The sequence below is a fragment of the Ictidomys tridecemlineatus genome, chromosome 6 (genome assembly GCF_052094955.1).
Source record: "Ictidomys tridecemlineatus isolate mIctTri1 chromosome 6, mIctTri1.hap1, whole genome shotgun sequence".
Lineage (NCBI taxonomy): Eukaryota > Metazoa > Chordata > Mammalia > Rodentia > Sciuridae > Ictidomys > Ictidomys tridecemlineatus.
Genome location: NC_135482.1, coordinates 106,420,606 through 106,435,879, shown reverse-complemented (window position 1 = coordinate 106,435,879; position 15,274 = coordinate 106,420,606). Strand labels below are relative to the sequence as shown.

General features: G+C 45.5%; 1 protein-coding gene across 3 annotated transcripts in view; it reads right to left on the bottom strand.

Moving 5' to 3' along the window:
- Positions 1–15,274, bottom strand: part of Cracr2a (calcium release activated channel regulator 2A) — a 91,156-nt gene that overhangs the window by 50,046 nt on the left and 25,836 nt on the right. For all 3 annotated transcript variants that reach the window (XM_021732199.3, XM_040281096.2, XM_040281098.2), the window contains exon 5: positions 10,932–11,078. In XM_021732199.3, coding sequence (XP_021587874.1) covers positions 10,932–11,078 — 147 coding nt within the window. The remainder of the gene's footprint in view (positions 1–10,931; positions 11,079–15,274) is intronic.

Genomic DNA, 15,274 nt, shown 5'->3' with positions numbered 1-15,274 from the left:
CCAACTGTGTCTCAGATTTTTTTTTTTTTAAGTCTCTACATCATTGCCTTCGCTCTTCTCTGAATGGGCTCTAATCATCTTCGCTGAGCCATGGAACCCACACTGAATGCCCAGTGCATGAGTCTGATTAGAGCTGGCAATTGTCTCTCTTGTTCTAGATGGCACATATCTACCCATGAAGCCTAAAATCAAATTGACTTTTCTTGGTAGCATGTCAAAGCTGATGAATGCTTAACCAGTTTGTCAACTAAAACCTCTAAATCTTACACCCATGTGACTGTTTTGTTTTACAGATGGTGATGCTGCATCATATCTCCTCCACGTGTACTCCTGCTGTTAGCTTTCTGGACATGGAGGATGGTCTCAAATGCATTTCTGTTAGATTTCATGTTCACTAGTGTCTGTCCATTTTTACAGCTTGTCATTATATAAATGGATCCCAACTGGCCATTCAGTATGCTCAATGGCCTTCCCAGTTTTGATATTGCAAATTTGGCTTACACTCAGAATGTACACTAAGTAATGTATGGTTTTTATAATTTAATTTATCCAAGAATTATTTAGAAGAGTGTTTTTTAAAATGTACAAACTATTGGTTTCTAGTTTCATAGTCAGACAATATTCTGGTAAGGTATTTACACTTTGAAATCTATTGACTTTTCTTCTGTAGCTAAAAACATAATCAATTTTTTAATAAATTCTGTCAGAAAAATACAAATTCTATTTGTAAGGCATGCAATTCTATATTCATTTCTTAAGCTTACTGTTTTGATGGTTTTAAATTCTTCATATCCTGAGTGTTTTGCCTGGCTAATGTGTCAAATCTGAGATGTTTGTTAAAGTCTTTCAAAGTCTTGTTTTCATCAGATTTTCTTTGTTTTTCTAAAAGTTTCTGCCTATGCATGTTGCTTCTATGTCATTTGGTGCATAAAGATTTATATATGTTGCATTTTCTATTTGGATGGGATTTTTTTTTATTACTATAAAACATTCTCCCTTATTTTCCCTTATCCATACTTTGGTGAAAATATCGAATAATACAAGGACAACAAACTGTAGAACAGCTATCTGTACTATCAATTAATAATGCCTGGCATAACTGTCAACCTGTCTTCTATTAGCCATTCTCACCAAATACTCACTCCAACTCCTGAGCTACCAGTGTCTAATTATCCCAATCTTTGGTATCTGATCCCAGTCATTTTTAATTATATGAGGAGGGAGAGACACAGAAGAGGTATTAAGAAAAGGGAGTGAGGGGCTGGGATGTGGCTCAAGTGGTAGCGTGCTCGCCTAGCATGCGTGCGGCCCGGGTTCGATCCTCAGCAGCACCACATACCAACAAAGATGTTGTGTCCGCTGAGAACTAAGAAAAAATAAATAAATGTTAAAAAAAATTCTCTCTCTCTCTGTCCCCCTCTCTCACTCTCTCTTTAAAAAAAAAAAAAGAAAAGGGAGTGAAAGAGACATGTGTTCTCAGTAAGAGAGAAAGCCAAGTATGCAGAGAAGTAGCCACCCAGAGTTAGCAATAGTCATAGGCACTAATTTCTGTCCTCCTTTGTTTTTTCTGTCCCATGATGGCTGAATAGTTCCTATAGCACCTTCCATAGCAGTTTAGATCAGAACCCTTTGCTGACACAGTTGCTTCAGAGTTCATTAGACCCAGAATTAGAAGACCTGGGTTCAAATCCTGGTTCTGACATTTAAAATCCTTCTAATCTTGGACAAGATGCATTATCTCAGTAAACCAAGGTTCTATATATCTAAAAATTCAGATGATAATATCTGCTTTAGAAAGAATTTGTGAAAATTAAGGAAGATAATTAATATGGAAGTGTCCAGCCCAATAGGTAATAAAATGCACTTAACAAATTCTAATTAAATAAGTTCTCTGATTCTCAAAGTCCTCTTAACCCCATTTGGAAATCTCTACTACTCCTTTAGATGTCAACCCAAGGAGAAAATATAAATTGGAGAGAATCCTGCATTAGTTTGGCACACATGACATGAAGAAATGTGTGCAGGAGTGGTGTGGCATCAGCAGACAGAAGACACAGGGGTGGAAAACCCAAGGTCAAGGAGACTGAAAATGGAAAGAAGAGATTGATACATCACCACCTAAAGTGTTGATTAACTCCTCCTTAAAGTATCACTCAATAAGACAGTGCAGACTTAAGTTATGGTGCCTGCACACCAGGCATCTAGCATCTTGGAACACCAAGTCCAGTGCAACAGGGAAGGAAGGGATGGGCAGAAGTCACACACCATCAAGACAGGTGCTTGCCTGGGTTCTGGCTGACAGTAATCTTGTGACCTCAGAACCTGGCTGGAAGGAAGTGGAGAGATCCCCCTGTTCTGATGGTAGAGGGGAGGATGGTGGGGTTCTTAGGGAAAAAGATAAGAAATGCTGAGTCAGAAAAAAGAGATTTTCAACAGGTGAGAGAAAGGAATAACAGTTTTATACTGACAATGTCACAAGGAGTGACAGATCTGAAACTAGGGCAGAATCCTGGGTCCAATTCAGAGGATAAAATGTCACCTGGGAATGTCAAGCTCTTGTAAACGTTCATCTCTGTAGGCTGACCATGAGTGTGTGGGGGGCAGGGGGGTTACTGGGGAGCTGAGGAGGGAATGCGAGAGAAGGAAATAGGGTTGGAGAAATCATGATTCCATAATGTAAATAAAAGACTTAGATTCTGAGAGGCCTTTAAAGATCATTTGCAAAGAACTGGAAGGTGAGATGCAGTTAGCAATAGCTCACCTTGCCAGCCTCCCACAGGAACTGTGAAAATTAATTAACTTTCACAAAGTGTTTTGCACACTGAGGATTATTAGTACTCAACACCACCAGGGCTCCAGCTCCTGCAGCGGGCCAAGGCCTTCCTGCTACAGAATACTAGTTGGTCAAAATATTTTGTTCCTGTTTCTTTTCTCCCTTGCCTTCACTTATAAATAAAATCTGTTGGGAGTTCAGAAGGTCTCAGGAAGTTATCCAGTCCTCTCCTGGGTTCTAGGTAATTCCAAAGCGAGCTAATACAAAGAGCCATGCAGTTGAGGCCTTCCCAGGTCTGAGAACCCTATAGAATAGAAGGGCCACCTGCTGTAGATCATTCCAAGAAAAAATTAATTCTTTCTTTCCTAAATAAATGGGGTAACCTTGATCTCAGAAGGAAGAGGTGGCTTTCTCTACACATTTCAGGAGCTTGAACCCAAGGCAGAGTTTCAGATGTGGCCTCTGGCTTTGGATGGCTGTAATTCTAATGTCATGTGTCTCTTTGGGGGTGGGCAGTTGTTTGATCAGTGTGGTTCCTGCTTTGTAAAGATTGGCAAGAGACAAATGCAAAGGCAGGGGGATCCATTCCTCTCTATCATAGATGGTGAGCTTCTAAAGCTCATATATCTCCAACGCCCGCCCCCCAGCTTTTTTCTTTTTTTTTTTTTTGCATATGAAGGAGGGTCAAACAGTGAAGTGATCAAATCACCAAGGGCCAGAGCCGGGAGAACACCCAGGTCTTGACTCCAGGTCCCATGATTCCATCCATAGCAATTCCATCCATAGCATCCCAGTGTTTTCCTAAGAATCCAAAGGTATAAAACTGACAACTCCATACATTTGCATTTAGGATTGTCAGTGTCCCCAATTCCATCTGGAATCTGTCAGTTGGAGAAAGAGCCTGAACAGAGCAAGGCACGTGGCTGACCAACTGCACTGCCTGGGATGAAGAGGGGCAAGATCATGCCAGCCAAGAACAGAGGACCCTGGGCTGTGGAACTCTCAAGGAGAAAGTGGAAGCAGATCTGCCTCAGCCAGCTTTGGGATGAGAATGGCAAGTTGGGACTCGGCCTCACCACTGCCCCCTGCTGCCTTCTTCAGGAAGCTTCAGTCTATGGACAGTGAACAGAGAAATCCTGTTTTTAGGATTTTTGCGTTCCTCTGAAAGCAATCTATGACTCTGTATCACTTATCTGTTTTTCTCTGTCCCTCTCTCTCTATCTCACACACACACACACACACACACACACACACACACACACACACACACACACACTACAGATGAATGAAAGGAAACCACAGAGTTTGTAGAAAATTCTGCAAAGGCTGTGAAGTTGCCAATTGGATTTTCAAGATGGATGGTTTCTTCCTAATTAGATTCTGCTGTCTGATATAAACTAACTTTGCGGCTTTCTCCCATCCTATAAAACAAACCATTTTTCATTAGTCAGGTTTACAAATCATGCCCGTGGTGTGCACAGAGCACAAACAGGCCTCACCCCTCAATTTGTTCACAGGGCCTGGTTCACAGTGTACTTCTGCCTTGGATAATAATATACCCATAAAATGCATGTGTTGGATTAAGTCATCACCTCATTGAGATTCCTCATCAAGAACTCTTTATCTTTATCCTATAAACAGGACTAAAATGACAGATTGGAAGAGCACCCCGGGGTTTACCTTCTGCAGGCTGATACCTCTGGAAGAACAGGCCAGAGCAGTATGTCCTGAAGCATGGTCTGCAGCCTGTCTGATTAGAATCACCTTGGATGTCACTATGATACCCATTCCTGGGCCTACTTCCTGACACATGCAGATTTAGACTCCCCAGGGAAGGGCCTCAGGATCAACCTTTTAAAATAAAAGTGTCCTCAGGTAATTCCAAAGCAAGCTAATACAAAAAAGCCACGCAGGTGAGGCCTTGCACAGGTCTGAGAACCCTACAGAATAAAAGGGCCATCTGCTGTATTTACGATGCTTAATTGGCTGCTCTATCTGGAGGCAAGACCAAGGACATGGTGACATCCCTCCCTGCAAATATTCTCACATCCCCAGAGCTCCACACCACAGAATACCAATTCTTAGAGGCTGGGGTGCCAGCTATTATAGTTCAGCTGCCTGTCAGGCTGCAGGACATATTTCCTCCTTGTCTGTTACCCTCCTGGAGCCTAGGGAAATCACTCTAGATAGAAAGTGCCTGGACAGTGGCTGAGAAAGGCTGCGATTTAAGGGTCTCTGAGCTTCCAAGAGACTGTCTGTGGCCTGATTCAGCTGGACCAGGTAAGACTGGGCAGATAAAGCACTGATTCCAAGGAGGGAACAGGAGTTATTGCCAAGTTCATTGAGGCCAAGCATGACCTTCCAATGACAGGAAACAGGCAGTCAGTGTGGTATCCCCAGGCCACTAAGCTACGGAAGATTGAGCCTGAGCAAGGCTGACAGTTCAGCCTGTGGCTGGCCTTTGATCTAGAAAGCACTTTCCTTCAGAGAGCTCAAAGCACTCCCCAGACACAGTGTAATTTATCCTTACCTCAATGTTTTAAAAATGCAGACTTTAAACTCCCACGGAAGAACAAGTAAATTGGGACCCCTTGGGGTGGGACCCCCAGTATCCCTAAGTGATTCTGGCAAAGATCTGAAACTTTTGATGCTCCACATAGCAGCATTCTATGTACCCTAGAGATTTTAAGCTTTTTTTTTTTTTTTCCAGAAAAGGTAAATGTAAATCATGCTTTCCATGACAAAGACCTTCCTAATTGTGATGGCTGGAAGTTCTTCCTTATGTCTAAACTCCCTATAACCATCATACTAAAATGTACAGTTCTCTGAATTTCTGCACTGGGAATTCAGTTGCAATAGCTGGAAAAGATCTTAGTCCTCAAGTTTAGTGGATACACTAGTCTTCAGTCCCCAGTTTTGCATTAGACTTTGTTCTCTACCTTACCCCACGGGCCTGTAGCTACTTCCAAGTGGACACGCATCAGAGCCAAACACTGTACCTGGATTCTGACACAAATCTGAGATTTCCACAACCACTGCCCTAAAAGACAAGGAGGTGGGAGATTAGATGTTCTCATACTTGTCTCCTCCTCTTATTTTCAATATGCAGTGAAAAATCTCCAGTAATAAGGTGAGGTGAGTTCTGGTTATTTCTGACCATGTGCCAGTCAACACACTCTGAGGTTGGGTCTCTCACACCTGCTGTCAGGAGCTTTCCTAAGTACACATACAAGACCATCAGGAAGCCCATAAAAGCAGCACCACTTACAATTAAGAGTAAAAACTCTGAAGGGGGAATGAGGCTGTCAGTCACTGCTTACCCACTGAAAAGGGCAGATGCACTCCTGGGCCTTCACTCCTGGCTCCTTGGCACTTAAAGGCGTGAGAGCTGCTCTTCCCTGCTCTCCTGCCCTGGCTCCAGGCGTGTTAGCTATTCAGAGCAAGACACGACCTTCCCCACCTACTCACTCTCAAACAGTCTTCAAGGTCTCAGAAACCAGGTGTGTCATTAAAGCCTGACACCGTCAAGAACAAACAACCTAAAGGATGACACTGTTGAGGAGTCACGGAAGCAGGACACTTAACTTGTTACTCGAATGATTTGTGTTTTCAACACTCCCCACCGATGTGTTCTCTAACAGCTACAGCAACTCTTCCTTCTCACAGAGCAAAGAGGTGGATGCAGGAAGCAGCGTCGATATGAGAGACGGAACTTTGGCACCAGGAGAATTAATGACTCCCACTCCCTCAAGGCTGAAGTGCTGGCCCCAGAAAAGAAAAACACCTTTTGAAAAGCACTTAAACCCAATTAACAACACTCTAGCCTACCCCTTCCACCCTTTCTACTTGGGTAAAATTAGCTCTCTCCTTTGTCCTTTGGCCAGCTTGGCATTCTCTGGGTCCGTCTCTCCCTGCTTGAGCAAGAGGTCCCAATAAAGAGTTTGTTCCTGTTATATCTATGCCTTTATCTGGTTCTTTTAATGGAAGCACGAGAATCTACTGGAGCCTTAACACAATTACCCCAACAGCATCTCCAATCCTCCTGGGACCTGAGAGCGACTGCAAAGAGGAGTGGACTCTTTTACTCACTGAAGCAACACTGCACCCCTGAGGGTTATGGCCCAGCCTGGGGATCTGGGGTCAGGGAGTGTACCTCCTGCATACCCAAGAAATCAGTCTCATTTTCTCTGTGCCCCATGAGAAGAAAAAACAAAGTGTGTGGTTTGCAAAAAGAGAGGCAGCAGAGGCTCTCGTCGCCAAGGGCAACACTAATGTTTCCAGGTGGGAACTTTCTGGTCAGCTTTGTGCAGAATTTGGTGTAAGCTCTGCCTAGTTAGTGTGATCATGAACTCTTCAAGGGTAAGGACTCTGGGCTCTATCTGCCTACCTCAGAGCCTGGCACAGTGTAAGCGCTTATTAAATGCCAAGTACTGATAACATGTGGATCAGATTGTGTTCCCCTCTGACTCCAGCCCTGGGAGGGACACACAGCAGCTATGACTTACACTCATCTCCATCATCTATGGCACCTTCCAGATGGAGTTAAATGTCAGACCTGTGCTGAAAAGCAAAGGTGAGTCTGTGGCAGAGCCTGCGAGACATTCTGACAGCTCACTGGGATGGCTGTTGCTGGGACTCCGCTGGACTCCCATCTTGAATCAGGCCTTTCCTAGCACTTCCTCCCACTTCCTTCTCTAAAGCCTGGACTTGCCCCTCCCCCAAACCAGTCCAAACCATCAAACTCACTTTCTAAAAGATGTCTCAGAATCACTCAACCTCACCCTGGGTTATCTGCAAAGAATCCCATTTAAATATTTTATACTCCATGGAGATGTCCTGGTTTCTTGTTTGACTTGTTGTAACAGTGGTGGCCCTTTGGGAGTTGTCCTAGACAGGGTTGTCTCCCTTCCCTTTGCCTGGCATTCTAAATTCTAGAGAAAAGTCACACTTGAGTGACATCTCTGTCAAATGTTAAACAATCTTTCTTCCAGATGTACAGAGCCCAGAACATCTGGGGCCTTCAGAGAACACCAGAATGGGCAACACTCCTCCTTATTCTTGAATTCTGCGAATTAACTAACACAAAACATATAAACTGATGCAATATTTAGCTTGCAGAAGTGCAATATGTTTGTAAATAGTTCCAGGGGGCAAAGGTCTCTTGTAGTGTGGTCAGATGGGGGGAAGAAAGAGACACAAACCCTGGATGATCAGGACCCTGGGCAGCAGGAAGCTTGCTTGTCCTTTGTCCCCTGCTATAACTTTGTCCCCTGATCCTCCTTTCCTTCCTTATAAAAGCCCTTGGTGACCCCTGAATTCCCTGAGAAGGGGCTCTGAGGCAATAGCTCCCCCATTGTTCAAGATGCTGGACCTTGAATAAAACTGATCTCCTTCCCACCAACACTCATCTCCAGAGTACTGGCTTTCCAGCAATGAGCAGCTGGACCTGGGTCTAGTACCATTCTGAGCTGCAGAAGTTATAGATCATCTGGTACTTTAGAGATGGTCTGGTCTACCAGCAATGTGGGACAGACCTTATTTTTTTTAATTGAATAAAAAAGACTCTAATATAAAAACCTCAGTGTCACATGTAATAAGGGTGAGTACCATCTCATAGAACTTTGGTTTCAGCTATACCTACATAGGAGTATATGAGGATTGCAAAGTGAAATGTATCTCTTCTAGTGAGTCACCATCTCATCATTTTCAGACTCATCTAGTGAGTCTGAAAAACACCAATCTCCTTCACCTATGTTGCCAACAAGGAAATTAATGCACAGACAGGTAAAGCATGATGCCTGAGGTCACCAAGCTGGTGGTTTACGAAGAGCTCCAGGTCCTCCTCCTGCCTAGGTCAGTGCTCTGCTCACTACTACCTGCAATTCTTTGGTTCTGTGCCAGAGAATACCTCCAGAATGAGGCTGTCAGAGACCCCAGTGAGTCCCCAGTCTTGCCAGAGCTGGACTTGATCAGCTGACCTCAGGCAGGGGTAGCTGGCATGGAGGGACTGGAAGCTTTGGCTGAGATGGTTTTGTACACACAGCCAAGAGTGGCCTTGACTTTCATCTCAAGAACTTTTAAAGCAATTATTAAATTAGGGCAAAAGCACTTATAGAGGCCACTTGAAGATGGATGTCAGGGCTAAGAGGCTCTCCAGCGTGTCGGTGGCATTTGTCTCTCTCTGCAGGAGAGCAGGCCAGCAGAGGAGGCCTGCGATGAGATTCTAGGCTGCGATCTGGGTAATTGCCTACCCATTCAGACTCAGTTGCTCTCTCTAGGTACACAAAGAGTACCCCCCTCTGGAAGGGCTGTCTGACTTTGCAGTGGCTCCTCCAGGTCAGAGGGATGGGGTGAGGTGGGTAGAAACTGATCCAGCTCCCTCACTTTATAGATTAAAAAACTGAGGCTCAGAGCGGCCAAGAGATTTGAGCAAGATCACAGAGCTAGTGGGTTGCTTTGCCATCCCTGATTCAGATCTTCTGATTTCCAGCCCCCCCCATATCTCAAATCTACACACAAAGCACCTGGATATCTTGTTACAATGCAGATTCAGTGTGGCTGGGGTGAAGCCCAATATTCTGTGCATCCCTAAGGTATTTCAAGTGATGCCCAGTGCTGCTGGTCCATGTACCACACTTGGTGTAGCCAGCCTCGACACCATGTTGTCTAGAAGGATAAAAGCTCCTTTAAACTTCACCTCTGATTATATCAAGACCCAAACTCCCTGCTTCAGGCAGACAAATCCTCTAATACTGACAAAGATACTAATTTAAGACAATAATTATTCTTTTGACATGCATCAATTACTTGTATGCAAGCACTGTTCCAAATACTCACACATATGATCACATTTAATGCTCACAACTCTGACCATCCCTATCTGACAGATAAGGAAACTGAGATTCAGAGAGGATAAGTAACTTGGCCTAAATTGCACAGCTAGTAAGTGGCAGAACCAAGATTCTCACTCAAGTCTGTCTGATACCATGGTTTAATGATGTAAAAATTACATACAAGTGCCTCCCTCAGATCTTCCCTTCTTTCTGAGCCTTGGCCACCTCTCCCCAGGATTCTCTTAACAGTCCTCCAGCCATTGTGCATCCTTTAGCACTACAGGCCTCAACTCTCCCAGAATGTGGACTCTTTCCCCCCCAGATTTGTATCTATCCCAGTGAGCTATTTTGGGAGTTACATCGGGAAGGCCCAGGATGAAAAGGAGCTGGGGCTCAGGGTGATAGGTAGATGGAAGCTTATGGTCATCTATTCTTTTTGATTGGGTGTGCTTCCTTTAGGGCTATTTCAGCATAGACTCTAAAATCCCTCCACACAGGAGCAAACTTTGTAGGGAGGGATCTGCACAGTGAGCAGGTGGTCTGTAGATTCACATAGCTGTGGACTTGTTGGGAATAGATTCCTACAGAATACGAGCAGACCCCTGGAGCAGGACAGGGGTGTGCGGCAGAGGCATGGGGTGGTGCTGTCCTGTGGGTATACATCCAACCTCTGCCCAAACCCAGCCCTGGGTTTCAGCTTCACCTTCAGGGTTACAAACCACCCTTAGTTATACCACATTCAATCCCATGCTTCCCAAATGTGAGTTCACGTCTACAGTGATTGAATAAACACAGTGCCCGTGACCACATGTCAGTTCTCATGATGGACCTCATGCCCCTGTCTCCTGTCTCCTGGAGAAGCCGTGGAGGCAGAGAGAGCAGCGAGGACAGGGGAGAAGTCAGGAGAGGCAAATTCATTAGGCCACCATATAGATGTGCTGCCTCTACAGAGGGAGGGCCAATTCAGAGTGGGGAGGGGCCCAGAATGCCAGATAGGCCACCTGGCTCTATCACTTAGAAACTGCATTCTGGGGCATGTTACTTAACATTTCTGTGTCTCAAAGTCCTCTTCTGTAAAATGTGGATACCAGTAGATGGTCCCTAGCTCAAAAGGGTTGTGAGACTCAGAGTGTATGGTTAGTACTAAGTAAATATGAGCCAGGGCTTAAAAGTAGATATGCGATGGAAGACACCCCTACTCCACCCAGACAGTGATAAGGAGGCATCACACAAGGTTCCATGGAAAACTGAAAGTGCTCTTTATGTTTCTGGTTTCTACACACAGGCACAGAGAGCACAGAGAGTGGTTGAGACTGGGTACCCACCTTCTAAGGGCATATTCCAGTTCAATCTTCTCCTCATGGGCTTCTTGGAGTTGGGAGATGATTCTGGTTAGAAAATCTTCAAAGTTGGACAGTAAGTGAGGTTCGTCCTTCTTCAGCTGCAGCCAGAGTTGCTTCACGTCATCTTCGCTGCAAGAGAAGGAAGGACATTAAGGTGGGAGTGGAGAAATGAGGCTCTGCAGGAAATGCAGTGGTTCCCAGAAAGGAAGTGGACAGCTGGAGACGACATCACCACCATCATCATAAAAATGAGAGTAAGAGAGCTGCACCAGAGGCTGAGGCAGGAAGATTGCAAGTTCAAAGCCACCCTCAGCAATTTAGCAAGGCTCCGAGCAACTAAGCGAGACCCTGCTCAAAATAAAAAATATAAAGAGTTAGGACTGTGGCTCGGTGGTTAAGCACCCCTGAGTTCAATCTCCAGTACCAAAAATTCAAATAAAATAAAATAAAACAGTAAAAACAACTAGGGAGTAAAGTTGATACAATTACGCTATGTGCAAGTATGATCATATCACAATGCATTCCAGTTTTATATCCAACTAGAGTGCACCAATTAAAAATAAATGAATGATAGTAGCTAACATTTATTGAGTGCTTGCTATATGCAAGGTGCTTTTGCACATCGGCTCATGTTATCCTCATGGGAAGCCTGGGAAGCAGATGCTGCCATCATTCCCATTTACAGATGCGGAAACAGAGAGAGGTACAGTGTGCTATGATCACTTCATAGACGATGGAGTCGGGGACATGCTCTGGGTGGACATGACTCCAGTGATGGGCTCCTTTCCTACCTCGCTCTGCTGCTTCCACTCTCTGTGTCTGCCACAGTGGGCTAGAGGTGTGAGCACAGGCAGCAATGTACTCAGCACCTCAAAATGCCAGGGAGAAGCGAGGTGGCTGGGAGCCAGTGAAGGTAAGGAAAACGCTCAGGAGCTAAAGGAACAAGCTTGTCACTTCCAGGAAGAATGGTCTCCACCACTGAGAGGTAAAGACATACCATCTGATGGATGGTAGAATGCAGTTGTCACTGTGGGGAAGGGAAGAGAATAGGCAGCACCCCTCTGGGGCCCTGTGGCATGTGAGTGACTGGCAGGCGAATAAAAGGGAAGGAGAAGTCTGAAGGATGTGGACTCACAGAGGGAAAGACAAGTGGACGGCTGGGAGACGTGGAGGCAGTCGGAGAGATGAGACGCAGAGTGACAGGCACAGAAGCACCCTCCAGAAATGGGCCTGCTGGAGCCTGAGCCCACCCAGCACAGCAGCAAAGACTCGTGGGGCCACACTGATCATCAAAGGGAGGACGAGGAGAGGAGCCACATTCCTGGGCCCTGCTCTCCCGCTCTGGACCAAAAAATCTATGGCCGATGATTGAAATAAGTCAAACATAAATCTGATTTGCCCCCCGCTGAGTTACAAAACCAATATGATTCTAGGGCAGTTATGACTATGTCCCTTCAGGACAAAGAATAAAATCCTTTGGGCCTATGTAACAAGCGCTATGTTTCAGAAACTTTCCTCAGAAGTGATATTTCGATTGGGCCATGTTAGAAATGTTCTTGGGGAACAGGTATAATTCTCTGCACCCAGCAGAGAAGAGGCCCTCTGAGAAATAAACCCACCTCTGGTTAGTGTCTGTTCATCTCTCTGCTCCCTTCCTCCCTCCATCCCATGCTTTTTCACTACCATTATTTCTTGCTTCCGTTCCATCCAAACATCTGCCTACTTACTGAGACCAGCCAGCCAGCCAGCCAGCCATCATGCATGCACCCATCCACCCACCCACCCATCTATCCGTGCACTCATCCATCCAACAAGGGTGTGTGGCAGAGGCATGGGGTGGTGCTGTCCTGTTGGTATACATCCAACTTCTGCCCAAACCCAGCCCTGGGTTTCAGTGTCACCTTCAGGGTTACAAACTACCCTTAGTTATACCACATTCAATCTCATGCTTGAATATTTATCATCTATTATAAACCTGGCTCTGTACCAGATGATATGAAGGAGTCCAGGAGACAAGAGGAGGGGAGGTAAGGAGTCTCTCTGCTTCCCAGAATTCCATTTTCTCCATATAAACCATGTCGTGGATGTCTACTTCATTGTATAGGCAAAATGTAGATGGCACAAAGGATTCAGAGACAAAGGATCTCAGAGAGACACCCTGATGACCTTCCATCCTTGTGGAAGATTGAACCCCACTGGGGTATGAATGATTGTGAGCCTCCAAATTTCATATGCTGACATCCTAACCCTAAGTGATGTTATTAGAAGGTGAGGTTTTGTGGAGGTGATTAGGTCACATAGGCAGAATCCTCATGAATAAGATTAGTGCCCTAATGAAAGGGGCCTGAGTTTATTTCTTTTTCACTATGGGAAGACATAGGGAGAAGACAGCTATCTATGAACCAGGAAAAGGGATCTTACCAGATATCAAATCTGTTGGCACCTTGATTTTGGACGCCCTAGTCTCCAGAACCATGAGAGAATCAACCTCTGTTATCCAGAAGGCACGCATCCATGGGTGTTTGTTAATAGCAGCCTAAATGGATTAGGCCCCCCCTTCGTGAAGTACAAGCATTATAAAATGAAGGTCCACCTTGCTAGCCTAGGTCATCTGTTCACATCTTCCACGTTCCTATGGAGCCTGGGAGAGCAGACAACTGGACTAAAAATGCCAATGAGATTTGCAGACCCACTGGCCACTCTTCCAGTGGTCTTTGAAATTCTTTTTAATGGCCATACCATATTTTCTGACTTTTGAGGAAAAATAAGCCAAAGCCCACAAATCACTGGGCCAATCGGACTGCCAAGGAAATTGGGGCACCTCTGGACACACTGAGGCTGCCCTCATGGAGAGATATAGGCCTGCAGACCAGAAGGGTCCTGGGAGATGAATAAATCTATCTCTCTGCTTCCGGGACAACACAGAAACCATGATGCCTTTGGATATCCAAGCAGAACTTTTGGATACCGTTGAAGTCTTCACAGCCTCCTCTACTTCCTCTCAGGGGTCTCCCAGTCACGATCATTTCTGTCATGCTGCAGCACTTCCCTCAGTGAGGATGGACTGTGCTGGTCAGCACCAATTTTTCACAGACTACTCTTGAAACTTTCCCAGTGCCTTCTCTCTTCTGGAATATCTCATTTTAGCTCACTTCTGCTCAGGCCTGTGGCATAGGTCCCCAGAGTAACATCAGGTGAATTCTGACTTGACAGTCCCCCTAGGAAAGCAGCTGTCCTGGAGGTGAAGAGCAGGTGGGGAGGCCCCTTTCTTTCATGACAGAGCCTTGGCTCAGCTCACCTGCACTGCGCTCTCCTGCCCCTCCTCCAGGAGAGGCTTCACAGGGTCCCTGGCTATGGCCTCTGGTCTCTTGTCCTAGGGGAACCTGAATCAGACGTTTGACTAGTGAGCTTCCCCACAACCACCTGTGCCCTGCACTCCCCCTGCCCCCTCCATCTTCCACTGGCCTAACCCCTGGCAGCCACTTCTGGGCTGCTGCTCCTGCCCCTGCTGCTGCTGTCAAGTTTTACTTCCTGTCCAGGGCTTCCTAGGAGGCTCCCTCCTAGGCCAATGCTGTTCCCCTCCCACCTGGCACACCTCAGCCATCCTTTCTCACCTCCAACACAGTCCACCAATCTGTTCACAAAAAATTTCACAGAGCTCTGGCCTATGTAGTATGTACAGGGCCCTTATCTCTTGCTCCCTTTTCTACCATGGTCCCTTTTCTTCCCAAGCTCAGGAAATACCAGCTCTAATCATTACGCTTTTCCCAGCCTGCAGGAAACCCACCCAACCCCAGACCTAGAAGCCAAAAATGGAAGGGATAAAGGCCACAGGGAAAGGGCCATGGTGTTTACATAATCTTCAGGCCCACTCTTTGGTTTCTCTCAGCTGAATCACACATTTTATTATTTTATCTTATCAAATTGTGTCTTATTTTATCATATTTTTATTTTACTTTGAATGTCAGGGCTTAAGTCCATGTGTTTCCTCATTCAAAATTACTTTGTAGAATACAAATCAAAATTAGGGTATTGTATTATTTGAAGTTCCAGCCCTCTAATTTTTTTCAGTTGAGCTGATGATGATCCAGATGGTGGACTAATGAAACTGGTTAATTTCCCACCTGGTCTTCCTGACAAAATTTGATTTGCTCTGGGATACAGCATGCAGAGGCCTCTGCCTCCCCGTGAGAGGCCTTTGCCAGGCACTCACCCAGCCAGTGGCTGAAGTGCACCGTAGACCTGGAGACCCAGGGTTGGCTCCATTGAAAGTAGGAATACTGGTGAGCTGACGTCAACAGGAAGCATTAGAGAAGAGTCAGTGT